Below are 20,729 nucleotides of genomic sequence, written 5' to 3'. Positions count from 1 at the left end.
GCCAGAAGGTCAAATGTCATGCACTGTTTTTATTCGGTATCTCTATGTGATTCTACCAGAGGGCTGGTGTAGCATAGCATTTAACGAAATGTGCTCGATCTTCCTCTGCCTTCACATACACGCTCATGCAATCAGACAGGAAGTTGTGCGCACACACACACACACACACACACACACAGTGAGACTGTTAAGACTCATTCTCCATCACTTTGTGACTTAAGTGTTGAAACACATTTCAACCATCAACTCAGATGAGATCTCCAAAGAGGCTGTAAGGTCACAGTGGGTGAGAACACTAAACAATTCCAATTCAAACCAGCCCTGATTCTATAAAAACTAAAGCAAACCACCAATCTACCTCGGAACACTTCTCCCAAGCAACATAACTAGCACCACATTCTTGACAATGATATATTGTACAAGTTCTACAGACTGGGCTCGCTTCCTTCCCTGGTGGTCCAACTCACCAACTCAGCATAACCATTATCCCTACTCTCCTGACCGCGAGCACTCATCCACTCCGGAGCCAAGCCGGTCCCCTCCCATGCTGGGGGGTGGGGTGCATGGAGGTGTGGGGGGATTGCTGACTAGGCCTAATACACCATGGCTGGGGAGTCTACGAATCTACCCTGGAAGGGGGGGTATGCTCAGTACTGGCAGTGTTTCAACCCCCCCCCCCCCACACACACACACACACTCCCCCTGGGAAGCCCACACCTGTCACTTCACCTGCCAGCTCAGATCTGGGGCTGCAACTCTAACGGCTGTTGAACGGTGCAATTGCAGGCTCCAAAACGATTCTGCTTTTTTTCCCTTTCTTTTTATATATAATGTGCTAAATTCATTTGGCCAATTGTGTTAGCCTTCCATAACTACTCAGGCTGGGGGAGCGTGATATCCAGACACACTCACTACAACATGCCGGGAACCAGCCAAATGCAGACTGGAGTGTTTGACCACGAGCTTTCCTTAATTAGAATGGACAAAACAATGAGAATGGCACTGGCCAGCTGCCAGTAAGAGGGACATGTTTGTATAGCAGTAAAAAAAAAAAAAAATGGAAGCTTGTTCAGGCTCATGCCGATGCCCCGAACACAAGTGCTCCCTCTACTGGCTAGGGTGTTAAGCATTTAAGGAAACATGCACACACACACACACACGCACACACACACACACACACAACTACACACACACAGCACAGATTATCACAGCATACCTTTGCTGGGTCTTCTTAGCAGCATGTGCAGCTGTGAGGACTGTAATAACCGACACAGTAATGGGTTGTTCTGACACAGGCAGGCTCATTTGAAAATCACAGCCCTCCCCCTCTATCCAATATCTGCATAGGAGTGTGGGGATGTACGTACAAATCCTATCTGGAGAGAAGCCTTTTTATTTCCACACGCAGCAATAACTGTCTCCACCGGTGTAGTTATCACATCAAGCTCAATTCCACTTTGTATATCTCCCTTCAACTCAAATAACAAAGACATCCACACAATCTTCCCCTTCTCTCTCTGTATCTCTGTGCCTTTCTGCCTCTCTCTATTTCTCTCTCCAAACAAAGACATGCATCCCACATGAGTTTAGAAAAATACATCCAAACAGCATGGCAGGCACAATGGGCACACTGTCTCTTCTTCTTAATTGCCTCCTACACCCCACAGCAACTATCCACACACACACACACCCACACACCCCCACACACACACCCCACACACACACACACACTTGTGGCGGCTCACACATCATGGGGCTGGCCAGAGCGGCAAACTGGCGTTGCCATGGGGACCGTCACCGTGTACAAGTCAAGACGTATCGGAGCAGTGTGGCTTGTCGCCATGGCTAGGGGCTAGTGGCGCCGCGTGGCTGATCGTCACGCTAGTCGCCCCCGCTAACACCAACACTGAGAAAGCCTGTTTACCTGAGCAGGTCACTGGGAAAGGTCAAGCCTTTAAAGGCTCAGAGGAGAAGAGAGAGAGAGGGATAGAGTGGGGGAGACAGACATACAATGAGCAGGAGAGAGAGATGGGGAGAGCGATGGGGAGACACATAAAGGGAGAGAGAGACAGAGACGGAGAGTGTGTTTGTGTATCTTTTGAGGCTTAGCGAGTTAGACTGCAGTCACCGCACTCACCCTGACCTCTGTCTCCCGGTACGGTCACAGAGATCATCCCTGAGGTGGAGGAAAATCACTGGGTCCCTCCCACCTCCCTCCAGACCCCTAACCAGCCACTGGAGAAGTGACTGTTTATACGGCTAGACTGTTTCTCCTACCGTGCCTGCCTGCTAAGCACCATGCCCGTTCTGATTCCTTCCGTCATGTCCTCCAGCCCCTGAGACCTTCCCAGCACACACACACACACACACCACACCGGCAGACCATCTCTCCTCTTATAACGGGATGGACATTTCCAGCAGATGTCCCACACCTGTATGCCGTCTCCTCGAGCTCACGGAGAGCCAAGTCACTTGGATGCAGGGAATGTGATTGGGACCCCGTTAGCAGATCCCATGTCTGGTGTCTGTAACCAGGCATCAGGACACCCTGAGGAGAGCACACATCTCGTCTGACAGTTGCCTTTCACATTCCTCACAATGCTGCAGTTGCTGCAGTGGCTGCGTCTCCGCAGGCCCCTCGGCCCTCCTCCAATAATCTCCCCAGCATGTGTTTATCAGTGCTGGACCAGGCTGAGGCGCAGAGGCGGTGGGAGACCAGGGAGGCTAGAGGAGGGGTGGGGAGCAGGCAGGCTGGAGGCTGGCAGCCGGTGTGGGCTAGCCTAGCAGTCCGAGGGGGACGCCCGAGTGAGCGGAGATGCTGGGAGTCTTGGAATCTTTACCGCACACGCGCGTCTGCACCCGCATGTGTGCATGCGTACACGCACACACACATACAGAAAACACACTCTCCAGGGCCCCATTGTGTCTAATGCGTTCAACGTTAATCTCACCCTTTGGGGACATTTGCTGTTGTGTTAATTACACACCACCAGGAGCCCTCATTAGCACACACACACACACACACACACACACACAGGCAAGCATGCACACGCCAGTGACCGTACTCCAATGGCCATTGGTATGAAGAGAAAGGAAGGGAGCAGAGAAGAAAGGCAGATAAATAAGGCGGGCTGGTGAAAGACAACAGTGACTAATGAAGCGTTCACCTAGAGCAGGGTCATTACAGCTCGCCACTGCAGAGGGCTTAAGGTTAGCCACGGCCCGACTCTCACACCTTTAATGAACACACCCGACCTCCGACGGCCGAGGGGGGTGACAGGGCCGGCAGATATTCCCCGCTTAGTCATCCGCTACGGAGCTCCAGCTCATCACGCCCCGGCACGTCCCCGTGCCCACAGCAGCCGGCTGGTGCCAATACTGTAAGGCGAGTTGAAACCCGGCGCTCAAACCATTAACCCCAGAGCATTAAAGCAGCCCTCTCCGCAGCTGTCTGCCTGCTATCAGCTCTCATTACGGCTCAGCTATCCAGAACCGCCATGATAACTGTGGGAGAGTTGGACGCGGGCATGGGAGAGGGTTTCAGACTCTCTTTAGCTTGCTCGCTTTCCCTCTTTCGACATCCCCCTCCGTCCTGGGTCTCTCCCTCTGTCTATGTAGCCCAAAAGGTCTGGAAGCAGTTTTTGGGTGTACCACAGGGGAATGGAGGCTCCACTATCTAACACCCCTCCCCCCCCCCTGCAAAACCCCATGTCAGGGGCAGAGTAATGGGCTTCCAAGTGACCCCGATGCCCCCTGCCCCTGCCCCCGCCCCCCCAACTTTCCTCCTCTTCCACACCACGGGAGCTTTAATTGCATCGCTGGGGAGCCGCACCCCTCCACTCGTCAATTATGGATACGGACGTAGAGGATGTGTAAAAGATGTATGGCGTTTCCCTGGGATAAATTGCTCCAGATCGATCGGATGGTTAGGAAAGCAGTGAGGAAATAGGCCCCATAGCTGCAGTGGATTCCGGATGGTTCTGCGCCCTTTGACAGACATGTATGTGTGTGTATCTGTAAGTGTGTATTCAGGTTTAGGCATGTGTGTATGCCTGTTAGACTGTGTGTTAGTGTGTGCGCATGTCCATGTGTGTGTATGTGTGTGCGTGTGTGTGTTTTGGCTGTAATTGACTCCCGTTATCTACAGGATGACTTCACCTGGATGACCCATGCAGAGCAGGGTCAGAAAAAGACCAGGGTGATTATAGGTTGTGTCCAAACGCCAACATATACTTCACGCTAAGTACATGTACGCATATGCTGAATGGCTGCCGCATGTATCCTCCATTCCGTTGTTGTGTACTTGCTGCACATTTCCCTGGCCCTGACATTGATGAAAGTCTGGCTAGGAGAACACTAAGAACATATTCCAGTGCATGCGCTCTACAGCAAGATGACTGTGAACATCATCCTCCGTCCCTACAATGAAGGGGTGGAGGAAAGAAACATGAGCATGGATTTCATAACTATCTGCAATGGTATAACCGTTCTGCCGGCTAACATCCGCATGTCGATACTTCTGAACACTGATGAAATTATGTCATACGTTCTCCACATTGGGTTAAGACATGAATTTCCAGCGCTGTGCGTGGCAAAGTGTGATTAAAACGAAATCAAAGTGTATCAGTCATTGGAGGTTAATTTGCCTGAACGTACGAGGTGTGATTCTCATGCCTGGGATGCCTGTGGCCTCAGCAAGGTTAATAAGCTACTTCACCCCAGCCAGAGATGGCGAGGAGGAGAGGTGGAGTGGAGGCCAGGAGAGAACAGCTGCCCACGTGCAAAGCATCCCAGTCACACTCGCCAGCCGATGGAAAAGCCTTGGTTCTGGTCTCCTCCCGGGCATCTTCGCTGCAGGTTTGTGTCATAATCTCCTACCCAGCCCAACATTAACAGGTCTGTATACAGTGATCCACTCAGGGTCTTGGTTTTTGGACAGAGTCCAAAAACGTTTTGTTGATGGTGACGGATGGTGTGCTGACTTGTCTGGAGGGACTGCAGACAGAGCCAAGGAGAGGTTTGGTGGTGGTGGTGACGGGGGCTGGTATTGGTGGTGACGGGGAGTGGAGCTTCACAGCAGGACCCGTGGTGGCGGGGGCTCCCAGTAGGGGCTTACGGGCCCGTGTTTGTTTACCCACAGTTGGATTGGACCAAAGTCAAACAGCAGACCCAAACATCATTAAAATAATTGTGAGAGTTTATAGGAGAGACATGTTTGGGCTGCGGTGCATTCATCACTCCACAGCTTTAGGGGCTCCGCTGCTGCATCCACACTGGTGAACCGCCTGGGTTTAATAAAACATGGCCAGAAAGGGGGGGAGAAAGAAGAAGAAAAAAAAAGCAACACAGAAAAAGAACAGAATGTGTCTGAAACAACGCCGTTTTCAGAGTTACCTTCAGGGCTATGGTGCAATTGAAAAATACACAAAACATACACGGTGCCATTACTTCAAATTGCATTTTAGATCAGATTCTCACCGTATATTTCCACCAATTTGCCCTCTAGCCTCTAGTTGTTGTGGACCACAAGTGCATGTAGAAAACCGTCCATTACCAGTGATGACTGAAATGGTGAAATATATACATAGTCAAAAAGAAAGGGATATGAGCCGGTCAGCCCAATGGGATCATTATGGAATTGGAGGCATGACTTTGGGGCAAAGAAGAGCCCAGAGCCAAAGCAGCTCTTTCTCCTGAGAGTCCATCCATGCGCTCTCAACCAAAAGGGATTTCAGGAAAGATGGAAGAGGAGAGAACAGCCATGCAGACAGAGTGTTTGAAATGCGGAAAGGCACAGGGAGACGGGGAGGGGGAAAAGAGGAGAGTAAAACGGGGTAAGTAAGGATCACGGCAATCAGTGGAGCGGCCTGTCTGGCCCCGAGGTAAGCGCTTAGAACAGAGGTGAAGAGAGCATGTCCATCCAGTGGCAAGCCTTCTCAAGTCTTCAGGGTGGTGAAGGAACCAGTCGGAAGCACTCTCTGTTCCATACGTACGGACCAAACTCCTAGTCTCACTCTGTTCCGTACGTACGGACCAAACTCCTAGTCTCACTCTGTTCCGTACGTACGGACCAAACTCCTAGTCTCACTCTGTTCCGTACGTACGGACCAAACTCCTAGTCTCACTCTGTTCCGTACGTACGGACCAAACTCCTAGTCTCACTCTGTTCCGTACGTACGGACCAAACTCCTAGTCTCACTCTGTTCCGTACGTACGGACCAAACTCCTAGTCTCACTCTCTGTTCTGTACGTACGGACCAAACTCCTAGTCTCACTCTCTGTTCCGTACGTACGGACCAAACTCCTAGTCTCACTCTCTGTTCTGTACGTACGGACCAAACTCCTAGTCTCACTCTCTGTTCCGTACGTACGGACCAAACTCCTAGTCTCACTTTGTTCCGTACGTACTGACCAAACTCCTAGTTTCACTCTCTGTTCTCTTCTGTACCTCACTCACACTTCATCTTCGACTTTCTCACCCTCTCAGACACACACATTATTACACTTTCTCTTTGCCAAAGTCCATGTCCACCAATGCCTTTGCCATGTTCCAAATTCAATTTATTTCCCCTCAATTGGTGCACAGTTCGCCAGGCAGCATGATGCTCTCTCTGTCCCCCTGTCCTCAGACGTCTTGGAGCGCTGTCTCCAATAACGACAAGCATGACTTCTGCTCGGACATCTGCTCTCTCCTTCCCTGTATTATTTTCTCTCTCTCCCTCCCTCTACCTCTGCCTCTCATCCATGCAACCTCTAAAGCCATTTTCCATCTCATGGTTGGAGGAGTCAACATTGTTTATATTCAGAGAAGCAACATGGTGAAGGGAGGAGGAGGATGGAGGAAAAGGAGAGGGGGGGGAGGGGTGCTCTCTGATTGTTTACCCGGTCTGGCGGGCTCCCAGGCAGGCAAGCAGGGAGACACCATGTCCCTGCTGTCACCCCACCTCCTACCCACCCCCCCCACCCCCATGTCCCTCTCAACGCAGATTGGCTTCTCCACCCAACCCCCTCTCCACACTCGCAGGCCCGAACCAATTCCACCCAAGAGCCTCAAAGACAAATTAAACATGATAACATGTCACAACACTGGGCCTGGAGTGTGCAAGGGGATTGTAGTAGGGGAGCTGGCCTCTGTGCACTTTTTGATTTGTATGGAAATTAGGAGAGTCCGGCTGCAGGTGGATCCAATGCACTTCCTTGACCAGGCAAAGTTTGCTATCAAGATAAAAGGGGGAACATTTGCAATTACAAATGATCATTTCCATAACAACATGGCTGATGGAATTTGCGTTTTCGATCTCATTTGAGTACAGATTATGTAAGGAGCTGGCAGCTGGGATGAAAGGGCTTGGGTAACAGACTGTGTGGAGGGATCCAGTGTAGCAGAGAGAATATGAGGGTGTCGCTTGACTAAAACAACAGCTATCTGCACCTGGAATTACTAGGCAGCAAAAAAAAAGGGTTTTACTTACATATATTGTATTTATACTTTTACTTGACATAGTTATTCTCATATGTTATACTTAAAAAAAATGTTTTTGTTATTATGATCTTGTTTAGCTTCTACTCTTCTTTAATTGGCGCTATGCTGTTAACTGGGGCCTTGTCTTAAGCATGTCGTTATACCAGTAACACTCACTCTGAATATTTGATCAATAAAACACTGACTTTGATACGAGACAAAGTGTCAGATATGGTGTCAGAAAGCTAAATGGCTCAGCTCCAGATTGAGTGTGGTGTGCCCTGGTTGGTAGGAAGACAGCAGACGGTACGTTCCCTGGTTACCTGCAATGATGAGAGGAGATACTTCCAATCTCCAATGTCAATGTTAACAAGAAACACGGCAAACTAAAGACGTCACATGTGGAGGCGTTTGGTTCAGATTTGCATACACGTACTGGCTCGTGATGTTTCAACCATGTCCACAGAAAAGATCGCTTCAAAACTGTACAGGAATTTGCCAAGATGTGAATTGATCTAAATACATCTCAAAATGTTTTTGGCATTCAATGTCCTGAATAACTAACGTAGCAGGTGGAGAAGAACCAAATAAGAGAACACAGCAGAGAAGTCTGGCGAAACCTCAGACTTTGATTACTCAAAAAGAAACATTGGACAAGAACAACCTTGCCAGAGGACAAGCCATTGAGGGCTGTACAGTTGTAACAGTGTGTGCTAGACTGCCAGAAAAGAGGGAAAAAGAAAGAGTATGAGAGCGGGAGCGAAAAACCCAGAGAGAGATGGAGTGAGATAGAGAAGAGAGACATGGAGATACAGACAGAGAGAAAGAAAAAGAGGGAGACGGACCCAAAAAGAGGAAGAGAGACAGAGAGAGAGAGAGAGAGAGAGAGAGAGTGAGAGAGTGAGAGAGTGAGAGAGTGAGAGAGTGAGAGAGTGAGAGAGTGAGAGAGAGAGAGAGAGAGAGAGAGAGAGAGAGAGAGAGAGAGAGAGAGAGAGAGAGAGAGAGAGAGAGAGAGAGAGAGAGAGAGAGAAGGCACAGAGCGCACAGAGGTTATTAAAGTTAGCTTTTGATGAATGTTACAAAGTGCACCTAAAGGCAAATAAAACTAGCAGGACACAGTTTAGGGAGTCTCAGACAGGCAGGTATTAAGGCAGGCTAATATTTGGGGGCTTCCAGTTAAAGTGCACTGCGAAAGCCAGAATAGCTCTCATCTGAGTAGAGAAGATTAAAATCAGTGGGACACCGCAGGAAGCAATATGAAGTGGAAAATGGCGGGAAAAACAGCCGCCCTGACACTCCCTGTCTATCCAGGTCACCCCCTGCGGTACTGCTAATGTACAATAAACCAATTACATGTCATTAATATTTAAGGGCCTCATTTCCCCTCAAAATGTGATGTATTAAAACCCAAATAGGAGAAACTGTTGACCCAGAGACAGACACAGTAGACTAGCTGCCCCAAAACAGAGAGAAATTACCATCAGGTGCATTCTGTTTTATTGAGACAAATTGTGCCTGCGTGTGACAGCAATTATACTGGCCCCCCTTCTGAAACATGTAGAGAGACACCATCTGATGCCCTCATGGCTGTCTTATTCATATTAAAACTCAGATTTGATTATCTGCTCTGTAGTTGGATTGACATGATTATGGGCATCTCCAAACATGTTCAAACCAATTGAAGTGATGTTGATCTTGGGTTATCAACACATGCTGGCAAAAGAATACAACTCTTCTTCCTTCCCAGACCGTTCTGGTGGTTTATCAACAAGGAGAGTGCCAAACACACTTGTTATCTTGTTTGGGAGCGAGAATGCTGTTGTCTGCTCTGTGTGAGGGTGAGTGTGAGTGTGTGTGTGTGTGCGTACATGTTAGCAAGAGACTGGCCAGCCTTGACTCCAGATGGACACAGAAAGGTCCAAGGCTGAGTGCATGTGTGGAGCCAGGGAGAACGTGTGTGTGTGTGTGTGTGTGTGGGGGGGGGGGGGGTGACGACGACAGGATGTTGAGAGAGAAGAGAACCGAGCAGAGAGGAACAGGGAGGCCGAGGCAGCCTTGGCAGATCCCCTCCATTTAATAAACAGCATCAGCAATAAACAGCCCTGTTCTTCGGGGAAGAGAGGACCCCTGTTCCCAGCGTTTCAACACACACAAGCTATCAAAAGCCCCGTTCATCATCCAAACACCCTCCCCATTGTTGAACATGCAATGCTAGACGAAAAACTCCACTGACGGGGCCTGGTCCGAGGAAGCAGGCCTCGACTCATTTGCCAAAAGCATTTACTACACTGTCTGTATCTGAGGGGGCAGTGTTTTAGAGGCAGAGTAGGACCAGTCAACAAGGACCAGTCAAAAGTCCATAGGTAGCTTGTGTGGGCGACCCTGTGGAGAAGTTCAGTCACCAACGTTACTCCGCCAGGAAGCTGTTTCGAAGGCCCCTGTTGATGTGGGCAGAAACCGCCTTTCTGGATGTCATCAGTTTCACATCAGGCGTTCAGGCAGTGTCATGTGTTGGCCGAGACCACAGCACGACAGCAGAGGCCACGCGTGAGTGCTTTTGATCAGGCCCGGGCCTGCCCTGGTGTTAACACAGTTATTAGGGGACTTATTAGGGGAGCCAGGGAGACGGCTAAACCCCCTACTGATTCCATCATTACTGGATCCCAGAAAGGATCATTACTGCCCTGCTGTCGGGGCTTTGTAGCAGGGATTGAGGCTTGGCTGGTGGGCAGCCGCCAGGGTGGCTGGCTGTGTGTGTGTGTGTGTGTGTGTGTGTGTGTGTGTGTGTGTGTGTGTGTGTGGAAGGGAAGGGGGGAGTGATTGGAAGGGTAGGTTCCCTCCATTTATCACCTAGGATTGATCAAATCCTAGGTGATAAATGGAGGGAACCTACCCGGGTCAGACATCTCCAGGAGCCCAAGTTCTGGTCACTTTTTTTTCTCTATAAGCTGGCCTTTATAGGTGATAACACAAGCATGACTCCTGTGGGAAACCCAATGTGCAGATGAATGAACGTGTTGGATGTGGCAACTATACATTTACTGTAACATGTCACACCTCTTCACCCGTTGTTAACCAACGCTTTCAAACTACAATCAGTGAGGTCATCCCACACAAACTAGTCCTCTGAGGACAACAGACATGTTGCCTGCAAAGTAATTCTACATGAGAAGTGACCTTTCTATGGGTTTTCATAAGAAATATTAGTCCCTCAAATGGATTCAATTCAAAACAAGCCAGGATTGCTATATCATTGACTGCAGAGGGGTTTTTTAATAGCTCGTCTAAACTTAAATGAGTGGTTCAGACCAAAGGACCATGACCCCACTTTCTATGCTGGCTGGCCGCAGGCGCAAGATGGAGCGCGTTCATTAGAGGCCTCGCTGTCATTAGCACAGGAGCATGCTGGGAGAGGAGTGGCCCATGACTCCACTCAGCTAGGTCGAGTGTAACCCCCGGCTCATCCCTTAAGATAAATCGCTGGACGTCCTTCCATGCGTCTTCCTCAGATGTTTGGTTCTGAGCTTCATCCGTGGAGGATAGAGGAGAGCCGTCCCTGGACTGGTCCTCACAGGGAGAGGAGGAAGATCCATGGAGGAGAAGAGTTATCTACCTCACCCTTATCTGGCCCTTACTGACGGCGGGTTAACTGCTGTGCATGGTTTTGTTGACTTTGTATTCAGTTCCCCTTGTGTGTTAGCAGAAGTAGCCCACTATGGAAAGAAGGCTGATATGTACGTAAGTGTATACATTTTGTTCTTCTTCATTACAGTAAATACGACGCTATAATTTCACTGAACTTGACTTTCCTCGCTGTGGGTGTTAAGAAAATATGCCGGAGTCAACATGTCATTATTACAAGAAGTCATCGCTGCACTTTCTCTATTTAAGAGTGAGCTTCAGAGATCGAGAAAACCTATTAGAGGAGAAAGAGAGGGGAAGGGGGGGATGGGGGTTGGCCAGCATCAATCTTATTTCAAACAGACACGAAAAGCTCCAACCCGAAACTGAATTGCTTTTCAAATGCAGCGGGCCATGCTACGCGCTCAATCCACGAGTGCATCTGATTTGATCCCGGGAGCAGAAAGCAGGCACAACCACTGATTGATACCGCGGAGTGAAAGGAGTCGAGGGTAAAGGAAAAGAGAGAAAGAAAGTGAGAGACGGCGAATGAGGGATCGAGTCGGAAAAGGCCAAACAGCCAGCTGTGGGGGGGGGGGGGGGGGGGGAACAAAATAACAATACGATGAAGCAGGCGGGCTGCCCGGCAGCAGCGATATAAATACAGCAGAACAAATAGAACCAGCACAAGGGGACACTTACATTTCCCCCAGCCCTGCAGTGATGTCTGACAGACTGAAGAAGAAGGAGAGGTTACTGGGGAGCAACCTGGAAGAAAAGGGGTTGGAGGATTTATCGAGCAGCCTCGTTGCCCTGCGTGGACTGGCTGGGATGGAGGGGCTCTCGGGGTGACTTGGACGGAGGAGCAGGGGACAGGTAGAGGTCACCTGGCCGTGGCTCCAAGGACCCACTATTCTGCTGACACAGCTCTTTGAAAGGTCAAAGCAGCACTTCCTTTCCTCTGTCCGGATGGATGGGGTCAATCTATATGGGTGAGGAGGGCTAGGCATTCAATGAATACCTGCCCACTTCATTACTATAGCTGCAGTTAGGAAGGGCTGAGCCGGTTGGGAAAAGTTAAGGTACGCAAGCCAATGCACCACAGTGACACAGTCTACTGTACTTCCAACAGTCCCTTCACTGATGTATTTAGCTGGGGTGCTGTGTGCATGTTGCTGTATCTGTGGCAAGGTATATCTAATTGGAAATACAGTACGAATCTGATCATCTTAAGAGGCTGGAAGCTGAGCATGAAATCCCTATTGATTATGTTGTCCCTTTCTTGTTAAAACCTATTAAAGGTCTGTGGCTCTTGAACAAGCAGGAGAGTTGTAGTAGTCGTACACTCCCAGTGGTTTCCGAGCTAAAGTTCTTTGAGTGAAATGTGCTCAGATGAAATTGAAGGCTAGAAAAGTGCTATTGGTTGGTTGCATGGTTTTCGTTTTCCTCGGTTGTTGTTCTTTGACAATGCCAGTAACGGGCATGACTCCCAGGGAACAGTGAGTTAACACGAGCCTTTTTGCACCATGTTCTGGGGGCAGCTCCACAGGGAAGGCATTTACACCTGCTTGCCTCATCCTTCACGATACAACGGTCCCCAGACTCGTGCTTCACTTATAAATACCAGCCTTGAGATAAAGGAACTGAAGGGAAGGGAAAGAGGAGAAAAACCAACTTGTTACGTGCAGGGCCAAAAACTGCGCAACATAAATTAAGGGACAATTTTCCAGATAAATGAAGTTGGTTTGTTCAAGCGATTTGTTTGGCAGTTCAGCTGTGAGGATTTATAGTTTGTGGTACCACTGTTAGACGGAGAGACCCTCACAAACTCATTCACCCATGCAGACATTATGTTTCTTAACCCACCTCTGCAACTGCTGAGGTACCAGTATGAACCACTTGCTTCGGTGAAACACATGAAAAGCATATTTTGTCGGTATTTGAAGCACCTGCCAACTTGAATTGAACTGCACTGGAAAGCTATAAAATAACAGTCAGCATGAGAAGGTCCTTGACAAACGTTGCATATTTGAATAGAGTATCTTTACAGTGGAGATCAACTAGATATCAGGTGTTTCAATGAGACTGTCTACTAATGCAGTATGTGCATCCAAATGTGGTAGAATCTTAAAAGCCCAGAGAGCGCGCTTGCTCCTTGCAACAACTAAAAAGCCAACAACATTGTAAATACATAATTATAATAAAATAGTGGGGATATCAAACATTAAACAGCATATTTTATTCATGAGAATCGACTGTTTCTACAGTAGGGGGTATCTGATAGGAATCCATTGAAAAACTGGTGTGAGTGTGGCCTACTGGGATGCCAGCAGAAGCACATATGTAACGGAGGCTCTACTGTACTATGTGCTGTATAGAAGGCGGAAAAAAGGCACCATTACATGTAATATGCATGTAAACAGAATCCAATGTTCTCTCTCTTTCTCCCTCTATGCATTTGTTCATCAGCTCACTTCCTGGCTGATTCCCATGAGCAGGGTAAGACTGAAAGGCCAATGCCAGCCTGATGGCTGTCCACACAGACGGGAAAGTTTACTTGCAAGAAATAACCACAAAGCTCAGGCACAGAAGAGTGGTGCATGACAGGGCTCTAGCTATGATCCACCCCCCACCTCACCCTCAATACCCCCACCCAACCCCTCTACCCCTCCCACCTCCCAATGAAGGACTTGGAGCAGGAGTGTCCACATGCTGTCAGAGAGCTAGCTAACAATGGCATTGTCATGGGAGGAATACATATTCCCCTCACACACACACACAAACGACTCAGAAAACAAACAGGCTTTCTTTAGCCTGTGTTATTCATCAGCGAGTGTGGCAGGCCGGATGTGTATCTGAGAAACAAACAGTCTGGGACGGGAGAGTCCCTGAGCCACATCCACAAGCTATGCTTCTCCGAAGGACCAGCCACTGGTCTGGAAAAGGCAGCAGTCAAGTCAAGCATGACTGTCCTCAGTATACATAAACACACACACACACACACACACAAAAACAAACAGAGAAACCTGCCAAAACCATACTCAGTAGATACAGCACAATGAGTTAGGATGATTAATTAACAATTAACTGAGAAGGTTTCCACTGTGTCAGTAGGATGAAAGCACCCATTTCATCCAGCATAGAAGTGGCTTCATGCAGCACGAGTTGTGTTTGCTGTAGCAACAGGCAGGAGAAAAAAAGCTTACCTTTGGTCTTGGACGAGAAGCTGAGTGAGAGTTGGGCTAGGAGGTCAGGATGCTCAAACTTGTCCTCTTTTGCTTTGATCCAGAAGCAATTCTCTGCCATTTCCTGAGGCACTATCTGCAATGACACAGGAAAAGTTCCATTATCTGCACAATCAAACGCTGGCATTCCACATGCCCTTCCTACCACTCAAAATAGCAGTTCCCAACAAAACCTCTCACTTTAACTAAAAATGAACGAAAAAAATGAGAACAAAAAACATTTCAAATGTATTAAAAAAAATAAATGGAGACACAACAGTGCAACTATGCACTTCTCACAGTTCGGTGGAACATTTGCATGAAAGGGGACAAGGTCCTGTGAGATTACAGAACAATAAGATGCGGATAGACCCTTGCTGACCTGAGACTTTAAAGCTATCATCTCCTTCTCCACAGGAGAATTGGAACGCCTCTCGACACGACACACACCTAACCGCACGGCTTCGATTGTTTACGCAGCATCTAGCGCCCCGCGTTAAGTACCGTTACCACAGCTGCTGTCTGCCAAACCATATGGAATGAGCACCTCCGTGCTGTTTGTGATGATAATTGCCTACTAATGTGCGTGGTGCTGTCCTTCGCCAGTCCATTATGGGCTGTGTCGAGTGGCTCTGCGATGGCACTTGCCGTGGCACTCGTGTGCGGGCAGGACAAGCGGCTTGTTGCACCTCTGTCATTAGCCCTTTGACAACACGAGGAGCGGCAGCCCCCGGAGACTGAGGACCTGATCTAGAGAGACACGGGTGCAGGGAGAGGGCTCCACTTGATAACAGGCATTTGGTGTAAAAGCCATGGAGCCAGACAAGCGAGGGAGAGGGAGGCTCACTGGCAGAGTGCCGTAATGGTGGCCAAAGGGCCTTTAATGGAGAATTGGGCCAATGAGAAGTAGAAGTTGTTTAGAGCAGAGGTTGTGGCCGCCTATTGTTTGGAGTGCAGCACCAGTGGGCTTCTTTTCTGCTACCAAGGCCCTTTTAGAACAATTGAAAGTGGTCGATTCCAACCCCATAGCCTGTACAATTTGAACTGCAGAACTGAAAAGGCTCTGAAAGGCTCGTGAAATAGCATACAAAAAAAAAAAATTTACTTTGATTTTCCCTATGTACTTCACAGCCGGATGACAACAATGTACACATCACTATAAAAGGGTCCAAGTATGCGTGCACTGTAGAGACTGAGTAATAAGAAGAGAATAACTGGCAATGACTCTGACTCCAAAGGGTCCAATTCAAATACTCTGAGTTGAAGTTTGACAGCCAAGACACAAAGCCAAACTATTGTGAATACAAAGTTCAGGGCAGACTAGAATGGCTGCCATTGTGAACACTGATGATGGCCTATTGAACTTTACAAAGAAATGCTAAACCGCAGCATTAGAATGTCTGTGCACATTATTCCATGGAATTATTGGTTGCGAACGACTTCCCAGATTCCGGGAACAAGTAAATGATTTTAGATCCTGTCTCGCTTCTGCCTTGTGCATTTATGTCTCTATAAGAGTATTGTTGTGCTAATTTATATAATTACAGCAGCATCACCCTAAAAAGGATCATTATAGTTCTGCATCCTTTATAAATCCAAATTGACTGGTCTATAGACAATTGCATTGTTCAGCCCAAGTCTTGCAGTGGCAGAGAAAAAATATAATAATGTTATCATGTTCAGGGATCATCATCACCATAAAACAGGGATGTACTTTGGAAGTGTGAATGTCTGAATATTGTGCAAATTATAAAATCAATAGTATAAACAAATGGGAATGTCTAAATGTGTGTATGTGTTTGTGTGTGAGAAAGTATGTGATGTACAGTATACTTTTGAATATTTACAACAACAACAAAAATGTGGGTGGAAAAAACATGCAAGGGATGTGAACCACATGTGAGCACAACACAATGTCCTGAATGGAGCCTGTCTGTCAGCTTACCCATGTGACATGACAGTCACCCACAATAGCCCAGAGCCAAACTTCCACCACACTCAGTGAACTATGTAACATAACAGCACACTTAACACCACCCTGGGATGTCCCACCCACCCTACAACCTCCACCCCTACTCTCAACACTAAGTTCAGCTTCAGACTGGACTGGCAAGTCCCCCCCGTCCCCTCTCAAATCAACCAGGTTTCCCCTGCTGTAAATGTGTGGTGGCTTGGTGTGGGCTGTGTGCAGCCTCAAAGACTGTGTCATCATTTGCTCTCTCCTCTGAATATGTTGTTCCCCCGTGTAGCTGCGCTAACCATAGGAGAAATTGCATTACACTACCTCCAGGCAGCAATCTCCAATGTCAATGCTTGAAAATATGTTACATGCAAAAAATGTATACAGTATAAATGGCTATGACTCCTGGCTGGAGTCCAAGCACTTTTCACTTTTTTATAAATACGTATTTTTCTTTTATCCAGCTGAGATTATAAGAGTCTCCTTTGGGTGATTCTTAAAAATCTAGTCAAGCGTATTGACTGTCTCCCCAATTTAATTCTGTCTTCCTCCTTGTCTCTCTCTCCCTCCTTTCCCCTCTCCCTTTCCCTCCTGTTCCCTCTCCCTCTCACAAACACACAGGCTGCTTCTTTTCCTCAAACATATTCACATAGTGGTCCTGCATCATCAGTAAGATAAGGCTCCCGTCCTCTATCTTCACAGGCACCCAATAAACATGTACACATTCATATGTGTTGTGGTGCTTCAGATGGTGTGGATGGTGATGGGCTCGTACAGTTGTATGTATTCTTCACCTCCCGCATCTTTTTTTTCATTTTTTTAAAGCCATAACACGGTGGTGCTGGCATCTCCATGCCTCCATCTGCTCCAAACAGAGAAGACAGATGACTCCAGTCTCACTTAATCGACACAAGAGACACAGATTGCTTTTCCTCAGGAGGCTATGAATGCCTTTGAGTGCTATCTAGTGCTATTTCATTTGCATGTCCCAGCTCCAGCGTCTGCCGAGGCAAGGTTAATGCACATGCATATTCCTTCCATTCAGCAGAGGAAACGAGACGTGGCCAAGAGGGCTTGTGAATATAAACACCTTCTACCAACAGACATGACACACATGCACGCATGCAAACATATATATGTGTGTGCATGTGTGTATATTTGCACACACATATGCATAGAGAGAGAGAGAATAAGATGATAATAATGAGACAAATGTGTTCTCTTTAAATGTATACACAAACAGTTTTCCACTTATTGGTTGATGTGTGATGATAAATAATATTACCTGGGTCACTGTACCTGAATGGATTGGCAAACAGTGTTATTTATGAATAACAACCATAAATCAAGGCATGAATTCATCAATCCATATGTTTTGCAAAATGTCAAAGTAAATAACCACAACCAATAAGTGGGAAACTGTTTGTGTGTTACTAATGAACTTCAACTACTACATTATTTTTATTTTTATTATATATAATTTAGATTATTTTTTTGAGGAGGGGGGGGGCTGAATCTAAATTAGTTAGTTATTTTGGCATTTGTCAATAATTAAAAAGAACCCTGAGAGTTCAAACATAAGCATATGCGAAGCACAAAAACATAAATGGCATTTGCAATTCTGAGAGGTCCTGAAGCGATGAAAATATGAACCATGGTAAAATAAAAACCCACATTAAAAGAATGCCCTTCTGAAATCCTATTAGAATTGTAGCATGTTACACAACCAAAACTCTTTCTCAAGTGACATTAGCTGGAAGTGGAAGTGCAAGGACAAATGATGCTAGGTGTGAGTGCAATTGAACATAGTTTACAGCGGGATCTTAATGATTAAGTGTGGGGGAGTGTTGAACCTCGGAAAATGCCAAATATGAATAGACTTGGACCATGGAGCTCCATGGAGACCATGGAGCTCAAAGTAGATTGGACCTTCAGGTCCCTTTCAAATGTTTCTTTTCATTATGGAAGAACTCAACTCTAGAAATCAAGCATACAACCGTGGCATTATTCACAACAGCATTAAATTAACACATTCTGTAATGAAGTCATTTCAGCACAGAATGAGAATCATAAATAAAGTTGCCGTCTAACAGGTTGTGTCACCGTACCTTGGACCAGTTGACCCTCTTCATGACCGTCTCAGGCTTGTAGATCTTCTTGGGCTCCAGTCCGTAAGGCAGCTTGATGACAGGCATGGCAGGGGGCGGAAAGGCAAATCCTGGAGGCCCTCCGGGGGGCGGTGGTGGGCCACAGCCGGGGGGCGGTGGTGGGCCACAGCCGGGGGGCGGTGGTGGAGGAGGTGGCATGCTAGCCATGCCGGGGGGAGGTGGTGGAGGAGGAGGAGGCGGGGGACCTCCGCCAGGTGGGGGCGGCGGTGGGGGAGGCGGGGGAGGGGGTGGAGGGGCCGCCCCCCCTGGTATGGGTGGTGGCGGGGGCGCTCCAGTCCCAGCTGCTGCTGGGCCGGCCGCAATCTGTTGACACGAGAGAGTGATGTCAGAGACGGTACGACACCCCTCCCCCAAAAAATCCCCGTCAGTCAAGATCAGGGTCTGGGGACCTGGGGCCCAATGCTTTTACCACCATTACATGACTTTCACCCGCAAAGCTAGTGTCATGCATTTGGGATGCTGTGAGTGAATTTGTGTTTCTATGTCTATGTGTGTGGGAGTGTGTGTGTGTGTACCCATGTGTGTGTGTGTTCATTGGTAAGTGTGAGGACAGTGGATAAAAGCACGGCATCTTCCAGCTCCAGTCACATTCCCTAACAGAACTAGATGTTGCTCTACCGCAAAGAGAACGGTGACGCCCCATCAAATCTCAGAGGAGTTCTTAGTTCCAATGCTTCAGCTGGGAGTCTGGGTTATTTGGATTCCTTGAGCTGAGGTCCCAGATATATTAAATGTAGTTAACATGTAGGGAGATACCTCACGCTCTCTACTACCAGTGTTCAGGAGATTTTCATAATGTGTGGCTGTGGGTGTTGTGCGTGCAGCATTGTAAGTTAACATGAATTGCTTTCGGTACTGTGTGATAACTTCACTGTGCGTGTGCACATTGGTTTTTAGAAACTGAGTAATTGTCACCCCTTGCTAGACATCCTTGCATGGAAAGCTAATAAAATGGTTACATAAAGGACTTAAAGTTACATAAAGGAAAACAACTTTTGACACCATATATCTGCGTCTGGTCTGCTGAGGGACAGCATCTGTAATCAAGTGTAGTGGGACTCTAAAAGCTACGGTCACTGTCAATTCTGTGGTCATGGGAGAACACAGGGGACATGTATGACAGAGAAGCGGTGGGCAAGAGCATGGCAAGGAAAAAAGAACGTGTCACGTGTAACATGCGTTCATTCTGAAGAATCATTTCCGTGACGAGAACAGAATTTATTTCCTAATTAGGGAAAAGTCACGCTGTTCAAACGTTTTACCGCGCGATGCCCATGTATGATTTGGTACGCATTTCATTTAATCAGAGCCCGTAATAGGTGAGCCTGAACTGTTGGGAGTTGATTAACAGGAAAATTGCTTCTGCAATTTGCTAATAGATAAAGTGTATGAAAGTGATACAGCCACCTGAACCAGTTTAGCTAATGAGAGCCCTAATGGAATTCTAAAACTATACCAACACTTGCTCTAGCAATCTCGGCCAGCGCTATACATACATATGGTGCTGTATTCACAATTAAGTGTATTACCTGTTTGTGTGTCATTGGCACAAAGGCGTAAACATAGGGGAGGCACCAGCAGAGGGTCGACCATGGTTTTACAGAAAGATAAGAAATGTTGCCACAGCATGCAAAAGTCCAGATGAAAGATTCTGGCGAAGACAGGCTATTAGGCAGCAGACAGGAGTGAAATTAAACCCATTACTGATAAGAGCCAGACCTGGACACATCTACCCTATCAAGGGCCTCGACACTATAAACATTTTTTTTTATATATATAATCCTTGATAACAGTGGTGAAAGACTGTTTAGAGACAAAACATATGCAGATAGAAGAATTAGAGGTGCCATAGCATAGATATGGTTTGACCTTTGGTTTAGATTAGGGGCCTTTATTCTGAAAAGTTGCCCAACGCTTTTCCAATAACACTGACTACGAGAAAGTTTCTCATTTCCGAAACCAATTCCCTTCCAAGTGGCCTTCCCCCTGCTCTCTTGATTACGTGGGTAATATGTGACTGGTCTCATCTTTAAAGGCATTACAAAGTGTTTGATTACACAATGCCATCAGCCGATTGTTTATTAGGAAGGAAATTAAAAAGGTGTAGCATGAGGAGCATTTTAGACCGGCAGCCCTGAGCCCCTCGACGAAAGCCCCCGTCCAATGATTATACGTCTGTCAATCTCCGGCCCGTCGTGGCCCATTTTCTCTTTTAAGATTAATAAAAGAGAATGGCAGCAAATTAGCTGCTAAATTAGAGTGCCATCGTTGCCGCATTCAGAAGACCCCACTCA

General features: G+C 47.4%; 1 protein-coding gene across 2 annotated transcripts in view; it reads right to left on the bottom strand.

The window, feature by feature from the left end:
• Positions 1-20,729, bottom strand: part of diaph2 (diaphanous-related formin 2) — a 328,038-nt gene that overhangs the window by 181,681 nt on the left and 125,628 nt on the right. For both annotated transcript variants that reach the window (XM_062476107.1, XM_062476108.1), the window contains 2 exons: positions 18,376-18,738; positions 14,290-14,404 (listed from right to left, as the gene is read on the bottom strand). In XM_062476107.1, the coding sequence (XP_062332091.1) occupies positions 14,290-14,404; positions 18,376-18,738 (478 nt within the window). The remainder of the gene's footprint in view (positions 1-14,289; positions 14,405-18,375; positions 18,739-20,729) is intronic.

Source organism: Osmerus eperlanus, chromosome 13 (genome assembly GCF_963692335.1).
Source record: "Osmerus eperlanus chromosome 13, fOsmEpe2.1, whole genome shotgun sequence".
Taxonomy (NCBI): domain Eukaryota; kingdom Metazoa; phylum Chordata; class Actinopteri; order Osmeriformes; family Osmeridae; genus Osmerus; species Osmerus eperlanus.
The sequence above is the reverse complement of the archived record's forward strand: the minus strand, read 5'-3'. Positions and strand labels throughout refer to the sequence as shown.